Source organism: Saccostrea cucullata, unplaced genomic scaffold, assembly GCF_032062105.1.
Source record: "Saccostrea cucullata isolate Sc308-1 unplaced genomic scaffold, CSIRO_AGI_Scuc_v1 ctg3647, whole genome shotgun sequence".
NCBI classification, from domain to species: domain Eukaryota; kingdom Metazoa; phylum Mollusca; class Bivalvia; order Ostreida; family Ostreidae; genus Saccostrea; species Saccostrea cuccullata.
The window spans coordinates 69542-79795 of NW_026938999.1; the positions used below are offsets into that span (position 1 = coordinate 69542).

General features: G+C 31.3%; 1 protein-coding gene across 1 annotated transcript in view; it reads right to left on the reverse strand.

Moving 5' to 3' along the window:
• LOC134252075 (uncharacterized) overlaps positions 1–9732 on the reverse strand; it is a 57455-nt gene extending 47723 nt beyond the window's left edge. Inside the window, exons 1-6 of the mRNA XM_062734511.1 lie at positions 9610–9732; positions 8119–8324; positions 7934–8041; positions 7500–7569; positions 4026–4171; positions 506–607 (exon numbers count right to left, since the gene is read on the reverse strand). Of these exons, the coding sequence (XP_062590495.1) occupies positions 506–607; positions 4026–4171; positions 7500–7569; positions 7934–8041; positions 8119–8320 (628 nt within the window). The 5' untranslated portion in view covers positions 8321–8324; positions 9610–9732. The remainder of the gene's footprint in view (positions 1–505; positions 608–4025; positions 4172–7499; positions 7570–7933; positions 8042–8118; positions 8325–9609) is intronic.
• Between the last annotated feature and the right edge of the window lie 522 nt (positions 9733–10254).

The following is a 10254-nucleotide window of genomic DNA, read 5'->3' on the forward strand; positions in this document are numbered from 1 at the left end:
ATTCGATATGCAAGAGCAAGCTCTTGTATAAACAATGTCTGAAACGAAGTAAATTATTCACGAACAAAATGATGAAACAAAAATATAAGCAGTCTCGTTTAAAGTCATCGCTTTGCAAGTTCGATTCTGTGGTCGATACAATGACTTTGTCAGCAAATACAATTTTTTATTGAGTCAAATGTTGCATGGTATTCCGCATGCCATATTTTAGTCCACAAAGTTGACGAAGGACATTTCATTTAGCCCCTGATCATGACAAGGAGCATGTAACCAGTCGGCAGGGGATGCTCTCTTCTCATGGCACCTTATTCCACTTCTGATATTTTGGAAAGCCGTGTTTGCTCTGCTCCTGTTTTGTATTGCTTATAGACTCTGATCTTGACAACTGTTCGAATATCTTTTTATATAAAATTCTTCAGTACTAAGAAGTTCTGATTCTGTAACATTTACAGAAGACAAAAAATTTCACGATTACATCGCTTTTGTTTTGTTTCTTTTTTTATACCTTTGTTTGCAGCCAGCAGAGGGGATTCACAAGTAGTTATATCATAATGACGATTTTCATCTATAAGCGAAATTGCCGTAGATCGTCCTTCATAAACAGCTCCTATAACGACGAGGGAATAAATGTTTTAATTACATGATGCCATGTTAATCAACATTGTATGGATGATTTGTTAAGTCAACACATAAAACATATATGCATCATTTTACTTTGAAGTACCTCGGAGGTGTCCGTTATTCATAAAAATCATTACATAACAAAACTTCCCCTTTCTTGGTTTCAAACATTTAATCTAAGAATTTCTTGCATATTGATCTCTTAACTGCAAATTAGTATGCTTTCATTTTTGTCATTGTTCATTTTTGTAATCAGAGTAATGTGACCTTATATTTAAGATTAGGAGACTTAATATCTAAAGTTCCTATTAATTGTAAAGCTATTCAATCTTTCTGAACACTTTAATTGGCCATGGAAAATTATTTGAATACTATTCATGCATGTGTTTCCCTCAAATACGTAAATTGACAACATTGATTTTTGTTCAGCTACACTTTATTTTCTAATGTTATAAAAGATGAGTTTAATATGTCCACCTCTCTTCAATACAAATGTCAAAAAATAATTTTGCTTCGATATATATATATATATATAGGCTCTGTAAATCTTCAAACAGCAAAGCCTTAATTCTTAACCGCATGTTGCATGATATGATAGAAGCTTTTGGTCTCTTGTAAAAAAAAAAATTAATTGTTTTATATGTTTTGTTATATACGGAATATTATTAAACATGTTAAATCTGACCAATATCTTTGGAATGGGTTGTATACTTTTAAATCATTTTTTCTATAATATTTATGAATTCTTTAAAACGTCTTCCTTTGTCGAAAGTTACAAACTAATGGCAAGTTTTGAATCTAAAGCACATATACGAGTAGTGTTATAAATGTTCGCGGACACATTGAATTGCAGAAAATCTATCGTGTACTGTGAAGTATGACCTATGTCTGAATGAATTCCTACATTTTGTTTATTAGTATGTAAAAAATCAGGTCCATATAATAAAATCTTAAAATTTTACAAATATTTTTACTATGGGGTTATGGGATTCACGGAACAAGCACTTGAAGTAAAGGGATGAAGGACCTTTAGCTGATAAAATATCTGTCATTTAATTTTTTTCATATTTTGTATATACCTTATTTAGTATGTCCTGCATACTATAAAGCAGATATATCAATACGTTTCTAGACTTATTTCTGAGATATTGAGTGACAAATACCATACCCCACAGTGTCTGAGCAGATGTTTTATTCTCCGTGTTTCTGGGTCCATTACTTGGTCGATAATTGAAATTTTTCACCATAGATAAAAAATATACCAGCGGAAATGTGTCTTTTAAAATATTTTAGAGTATGAATAGGGTTAAAAATTCGGAAAAGCAAGATTCTTTTGTAACACCACATCTGGAAACGGAAATTTACGAGTTTTTTTTAGGACAACTTAAACCATAAAAAAATTAATTTGCAAAAAATCCTATCATTCAATATTTGAAAATTTACGTCGAAGTTCAAGGTCGTCATTGTATTGATTAACTGTAAAAATATCGATTGGTGAAGCTGAGCTCAATATTGCACGGGACAAAATTAAACGAGTCATGATCATGAGAAAAATCTGGCATGTTTACATTTCTTGAGTCGGGAAAACTCAACTATGACGTCACACATTCCTTAAATAAACGAAATAAGACAAACCCACAGAACTTTTCCGTCAACAACCATGTAAAAATATTATTTGCGTTCTGAAATTTACAAAATACCCTACTAAGTACATATTATGGACCGTTTTTATGATTTTATACTACCCGTTTTTATCGTGTAAGATCTCACTGAACTAAGAGATCCACTATGACGTCAGAGACGCACCGGACGCACAAAGTAGGGAAACGGCAGGGTGGATTAATCTATTCCGTAATTTGATACTGCGTAATATTTGCAAGAAATTTTGAATGTTTTCTGATATTTTTATACTTGATGGTGAACGCAAACAAACAGTCAAAAAATTATACAAGTGCTGTGGTTTCAATCTCATTTTGTACATATTTTATCAGAGATTATGACGTAAATCAACTGAGTCACGTGACCATACATCCTTCATCCCCTTAACGACGTGACAACCAGAATTCAACCCTTTAAGCTTTGTTGCAGTTCAATAAATCTTTCATTTCTTAAGATTTTTCTTATCTTTTTTCTACTTTAAAACTTAATATCTATATCAAGACATATTACTTTTTTACTACAATTTTCTACTAAATTTTTTTTAAAAGTCTATGCAGTCGTTCAATCAGGTTTGGAAAATATGCAAAACCATATAGGCGCAATGCAACGTCTATGCAATAGAGGGGTATTGAAGTATATTGATAGAGTGAATCATTCAAAATATTACTCTTTCTATTCTTATGCAGATACAACCATTTGAAAACCTGTTCTTTGTATGTTTAGTATATTCCCAGTAGCATCTTGAACATTTTAATCTATTTTTAGATATTTTCCTGTCTGCATGCATAATTCTTATGTAGTGCAGTGTTCCATGACGCTCAATGACGTTCCGATTTTTGGCTGCGAAGTGTGTTTTGATAGCAATTATAGTCTGATTTTTTGGTTTAAATTTACCTTTGAATACAGGATGTACCTGATTTAGCTTAATGTATACTTAAGAGGTTTTATACAAATTTTTTTTATTTACGGGAAAATATTTGATCCTATTGAATAAAATTTAAATATTTAATATTATTTATAAATTAAGGAAAAAATTTCTTTAAAAAAGAATATTTTTCCATCTTGATAAAATTCTAAATGAATTAAAGGTATAACAAATAATAAAGGAAATAGAGAAAAAATATTAATGTGAAAATATTGCCCAAGCCAAGACACAATAACTTTGTATTTATTCTCTTATTTTTTCACTATAAGTTCACCTTCCAACTATTTACTAAGTATGGTGTAGACTATAGCAATTTAGTAATTATCTCACCTGGTCAACTTCCCGTTTTTCACGCATTTTTTAATTACCTGTAATTCAAATGTGTGCAAAACGGGAACAAACCGTTTTTACGCGTTGATCATTTATAAACGGATATAGGACAGTCATAAACTCTCCAATTTATTTCAAAATTTCTCCTAGTAACGTTTTCTGCATATTTTAGCGACAGGTAAAATGATATCATAAATCTCTTGGCATCACAATTGGGCAATTTTAAATTTTAATAAAGAGTCTTTGTGATGTAAACGTGCCAAAATATAGCATGCTCCGTGAAGCAAAATTTATCAAAATTAAAATGCCGTATATTTTTCAATTAATACCGGAGAGGACCAAATTCTTGTATATTTATTGGAAAAAAAGATTATATCTGTTAAGTTTAACCGGTTTTGTGGAAATAGAACGCTCACAATAGAACCTGTCCGCGAACTTTTCTAACATCCTTCGTATAAAGCTGAAAACTTTGAAAAGAAAATATATATACTTAAAAATCTATTTCTCATCCACAGGATAACTGTTATCAACACGAGAAGAATAAAGAGAAGAGCAGCAAGGCTTCCTACGATCGTCCCAATAGGTGTTGTACCATCCCCAGATAACTCCGGCAATTGGATATCCATTAATGTTGTTCTACATGTAAAAGGGAAAAAATGTATTTTTATCCCAATCAGTAATATTTTCTTATATTTTTATGTAAGATATAGAATCCCTTATCAGAAAGCTTATATGTATTTCACTAAAGGTACAAAAATAGATTGATCTTCAAACCTCACAAAGGTGAAACTTCTCAGCAAAGATAGAAATACTTTATAATCTTTTAAAAATGGATTAGAAAATAATACCTTTAAAACATGTGTGCAAGACAGAATATGAGAGACCATGACCAACATAGGAGTTCCTTTAGGAGACTTTTATTTACACATTTCAACACAACCATGGTCATATGCATGTACATCGTATTTGAGAAACGGTCAAGCTTCTGAAGACCAACCCCAGCAGGCATTTCAACGTTGATTCAACGTTGAATCAACGTAGCACTTCAACGTTGAATCAACGTTGAATTTTGGTTGCATATGAAAGTTGAGTCAACGTTGAGATATAACGTTGTTTCAACGTCAATTTTCAACGTTGAATCAACGTTGAAAATGGGTTGAATTTTTGGTTGATTTATGGTTGATTTTTGGTTGCAAATGAAAGTTGAGGCAACGTTGAAGCTTCAACGTTGTTTCAACGTTAAATATCAACATTGAACAAAAGTGAACATTGGTTGAAATTAGGTTGAGATTTGGTTGAAATTTTTCGGTTGAACAAATGTTGATATTTGGTTGAAATCACGTTGAATTCATATTACATTTTGCTTTAAAAACAAATACATTTCAAATACTAATAAATTTTTTTATTCAAGTTGCGTAATATTTAGATAAGTTGTAATCCTGTATTATGATTGTGGTAGAATTTATTTTACATGTATTTCTTTATACAAACACAAATTCGGATTCAATCACTGAATCTCAAAAATCACTGCTTGACAAAATTTATATTCCTTGTGAAAAGTGGGTCACAGTAATCACATCCAGGTCCTTCAAAGTACGTTCTGCCTTCTGCCTTGCACTACTAAGTTCCACAAAGTGGCGGATCCATTGATTATAATCACGCATATAGTTAAGTCCCACGAATGAAAGAAATGAACAGGAGAATCCACCCTCTAAAGCAAAAGCCTATTGATAAAAGAAATAAAGATGTTAAAGCCATTTGTTCGATAAAATGTACGTAACACGTTATTTCAAACGATAAAAATAAATATACATGGATGATTTAAAAAATCAGACAAAGGAATATATTCCGGTACTTGGATTTAATTAACATGATTAAAAGAATTATAGTTGACTTCATGTTAAGCTCCGTATGAGTATACTTATAAGTAATTATTACTAAAGGAAAATGTTATAGACATACATATACATAGTGTACTTACAAAATGTTGCATTCCTTTGTATAATTTTCACGGGCGAAGAATCTGATGCAATCAAGGCTGAATATACAATCAATTCCCTGCACCACTGGTTGATTTAACCTTACGACGAACTACAATTAGTTAAATTGTATAATATATTAGTATACTAGCTTATATTTCATAACCAAATGAATATCAACAAAACACATAATACAAGAACCAAGGTTGTGCATTTCACGCAGATTTCAAATATACATGTACTTATAAAACAAGAATTAAATGATGAACAGATACTAAAAAAAACTTAATTTCTTAAATTCATGAAAAGGAAATAATACTTACTGATCAGAAGTTGATATTCCAGCCTTAATCCTTGTGTATAATAGCTTGAAAACACATTCAATATGAACAGCAAGGAGACGCGCACATTTTGTCCATCAGTTGAATTCAAATTTTGACCTAGATAAGCTGCAAACAGCTATACTCTGCCCAGCAAGAAAATTGCATAACAAGGTTATCCTGACACTGAAACTGACCAACTAAGCGAGAGGCTCTCCTTATCTGATATCTCGAAGGTTTTTGGGGAGTGGATCTTAAGTAATGCAACTTGACCGGGGTTAATTGTCAGTGTGAAAATTCTTATGAGTTTATTTGAATTTTTTTAATATTTTGTGAAAAGAAAGATTCTAGAATTAATACACACAACAAAAGCACAATCTAATAAAATAAGACTTCTTAGATCCGCTCTGTATACGTATAATCTGCACAAGAGTATACGGCACGGATCCATATGAGTCTAATTTTAAGAACATTAATTCGGAATAATTATTTATTAATTCTATATTAACATGGAATTACAGTGAGATGTTGAATAAAGATATTATTTATAAAAAGTTTATATTTAACATATTCTATAAATATGTCAAAAAAAAATAGCACTCACAATTTTTTTTTAAAAAATAATCTTTTTTGAAACATAATTATAATAAAGTGTTAAATGCAGATGCCATGCTTCATATAAACTAATATTTAAAATTTTATAATGGTACTAGCTATTGGCACAACTCTTTTGAGTGAATCAATTTATAATGTATGCGTTTCATTTATTAAGTATTATTATTATATATATAATATTTTCTAACAAAGCAAACAGCTGTGTGTATATTGCGAAAAATCGCATGGATTAGAAGTTAAAGACACCTTTATATTTTGAACTTAAAAACTAAAGTGCTCAATACTTGTTACCCGTTGTTTCAACGTTAATAATTCCTAACTTTCCTAAAGTTGAAAATATGTTGCATCTTCCACATTGTTTCAACGTTGAAATCAAGAGACAGTCAACTTTGCATTTTTAAACCTTGTTTAATCTCTACATAATCAGAAAATACTCAATGTTGAAAACATGTTGAATCTTCAACGTTGTTTCAACGTTGAATATCGACGAGCACATTCAATGTTGAAACTATGTTGCAGCTTCAACGTTGTTTCTACGTTAAAATATTAACGAACATCAAACGTTGAGAATATGTTGCAGCTTCAACGTTGTTTCAACGTTGAAATATCGACGAACATTCAACGTTGAAAATATGTTGCAGCCTCAACGTTGTTTCAACGTTGATATATCGACGAACATTCAACGTTGAAAATATGTTGTACCTTCAACGTTGTTTCAACGTTGAAAAAAGGTTGAGGATTCAACGTTGAAACCTCAACGTTGAAACAACGTTGAGATATAGTTGATCAACGTTGCAACCTATATTCCACCTCCTTTCAACGTTGAAACAACGTTGCGTGCCTGCTGGGACGTAAAGCTATATTTTTAGGGTTTTTTTGGCTAAAGAGAATGATGCGAGAATTTTACACAGCTTTCAACCAAAACAAAAAAAATGTTCCCATTAATTTTCTGTATGCAAAATTTAAAGTAGTGATTGTTTTTCAACTTAACATAATGGCCCCCCTTTTATAACTGCCATTAACATGATCTCCCGATCTCCATCTCCTTACGTGATATTAGGACATGCAGGATCCGCAAAAAAGCATTGCTCTTGAAGATTGACTCGTTGACAAGCCGGGACTGTAGCAAAAGGAAGAAGTACTAGTATTCTTAGTCTAGATTCTACCAGATATACAGAAACACATAATATAGCATATACAATCGCAATTACTAAATATTCATGTTAAATTATTGACAACTCTACATTGCAGCACAGACACGAATATTGGTTTTATTGTTTGAATTCGCAAAGTCATTTTACAAATATTAAAACTGTAAAAAAAAAATCATTTAAAGCGACAATATCCCTCCCTTTCAATTTATTCTACTGTTCTCTTATATATTTTAAAGGATATTATTGTCTGTATTTCACAGAAACTGCCTTCTTATTGTAGTTTTCGATGTTCACTTGATTTATATTGATCATGATTAGGTTCAAACTCACATTTGTACAGGTCAGAGGGAAAGAAATGGTTCTCAGGACATCCATCTGTGAAATGAAGACAGCTGGTTTGATCCAAATTTCCACTTTCGTAAACCTCTATACAATTACCTGCATGCAGAAAAATCACAATGACTGAAGTACATGTTAGAGTTATTCATGATGTAATACGCAAGATTAATACGTACCTCTTTCAAACAGTCCAGTTGTTGACTTATAACAGAATTCCACCAGACTTGACCTCTGGTGATTGGGAACACAGACGTATTGACTCCGCCCATACACATCCACACCACACCCCAGTCTGGTAGCCGAGTCTGTGAACTCTGTCTTGTTACCGGGACAGGAATCCACAATGTTACCAAAGTCTGAGAAATTCTTCTTGGTCATTTTTCTGAAATTAAACGATACAACACAATCAAATTAGGCATTCGAATGATCCAAAGTGTTTTGAATTAGCACATGCAATCAAGAAAAGGGTTTTTTGTATTTTTTTTTTTACTAAATTTGCTTGGATCCCATTTCTTCAAACTGTTTGTTTAGTTTAAATTTTATGTAGAAAAAATTCTCTTTGAAAAATCGTCACTGAAAAAAATTCACGATTTTTCTTTCTTTCAAAATATGAAATACTTCTTTTAAATGGCCATGACTTCTAAAATTTTTAACGCTATAAATAAGTGTGCAGTAAATTTTAACGATGGAAAAGAATTTTTTTCTTTACTGAAGTGTGTTTGTATCATGGCCTCTTTATCTGTTCTCTCACAACCACATTCCAAGTACATAATTGTCAACTTGCCAGTGGCAACGAATAATGTCCTTGCTAGCATAGGTCTAGTTAATTTTATAAATCACATTTATTTGATATATTTAGAAACTTTAGTCATTAATTAAGCTTACATTTGAAAGTTTCTTCAAGTCTTTGATTGTATAAAATTATAACTGAGAGGCCGAAAAGACTAGATATTTTCATTCGCCACAATTCCGCCAAAAATATAGTCCCTGCTAGTTTTCAAACGCGGATTACCATTTTTATTTAATTGTACAATTGTGATGAGGAAAGAAAAATATGATTTTTTTTAAATATCTTACATCTTAATACATAAGACACATAAGCAAATATACTTGGAATAATTCATCTAGTCCGAAATCATAGAAGAATCCTACCTTAAATTTAATGACCTATGATATTAAAAAAGATAAGTTTTGAGGCAAAATATTTCAAAGGGAGGTCAATGTTTTTTTTATGAAAAATAAATAGTTTTTATTCAAATTTTCTAATTAAAAATTATGTTCTTGTTGATTCCGGAGATCCCGATAGGTATTGCAAACAGGGCTTTTCCTTTATTAAATTGATAATCTTGTTAATAGCTTACTGCGTAAACGTCGATGGCAAGTTAAAATCTAAATAAGATATCAAGAGGAAGAAAAAAGGCATATTTTTACAGACTTAATTAACAAGCAATAGTAATTTAAGGGGATTTAACATTGTGTATTACGTTTAATTTAAAGTATTCTATTTACAGATACTGCAGTGATACATGTATATGACGACGTACGTTAGTAATAAATAAGACAAAGAATGGTCTGTGTGTTTCAATCCATTGGCATCAACAGCTCAATATTTGTTCAAAACGAAAGTAGATTATAATCTCGACATTTGGCAGAGTTCCTTTACTTACATTATTTTCCAGTTATTCTACATTTTGACAACCAACGTACTTTTTTTGCCTGCCATTCTAATCCTCTGAATTTTTTCAGATTATCTCAATGCAAGAGCGAGATAAAGAAGCATTGATTACCTGAAATGACCTACATCTATATTTCTATGACAGCGCATGAGTGCCAAAATTCTTTTTTCACAGTTGATAAACTCGTTTGTAGGATTTTGTTTTCCAATTACTTTGTAATGTTTTGAAAATTATATGTACAATTTAGAAAATATTTGTACAGCTTAGAAATTCGTTTATATAATATTTACATGGTTTCTACCATAATGATTTATAAATTCGTTCACACACACACACACACACACACACACACACACAAAATATACATGTACTATGGAACGCCGCCACAGCCTTATAGCAGAACACAACAATTGCACTGCGTCAATCTTCCATTACATTATGTCAACTTTTTATGACATTTCCTCTCACTACTATTGCATTTTGTGAACTTTCTTTTTTACATAATGTCAACTCCATAAGACAGTTACTCACACTACTATAACATTATGTCAACTTTCGGTTCCATTATGTCAACACTTTATGACATTTACTTCTGCTATTATTTTATTGTGCCAACCTTCCATTACATTATGTCAA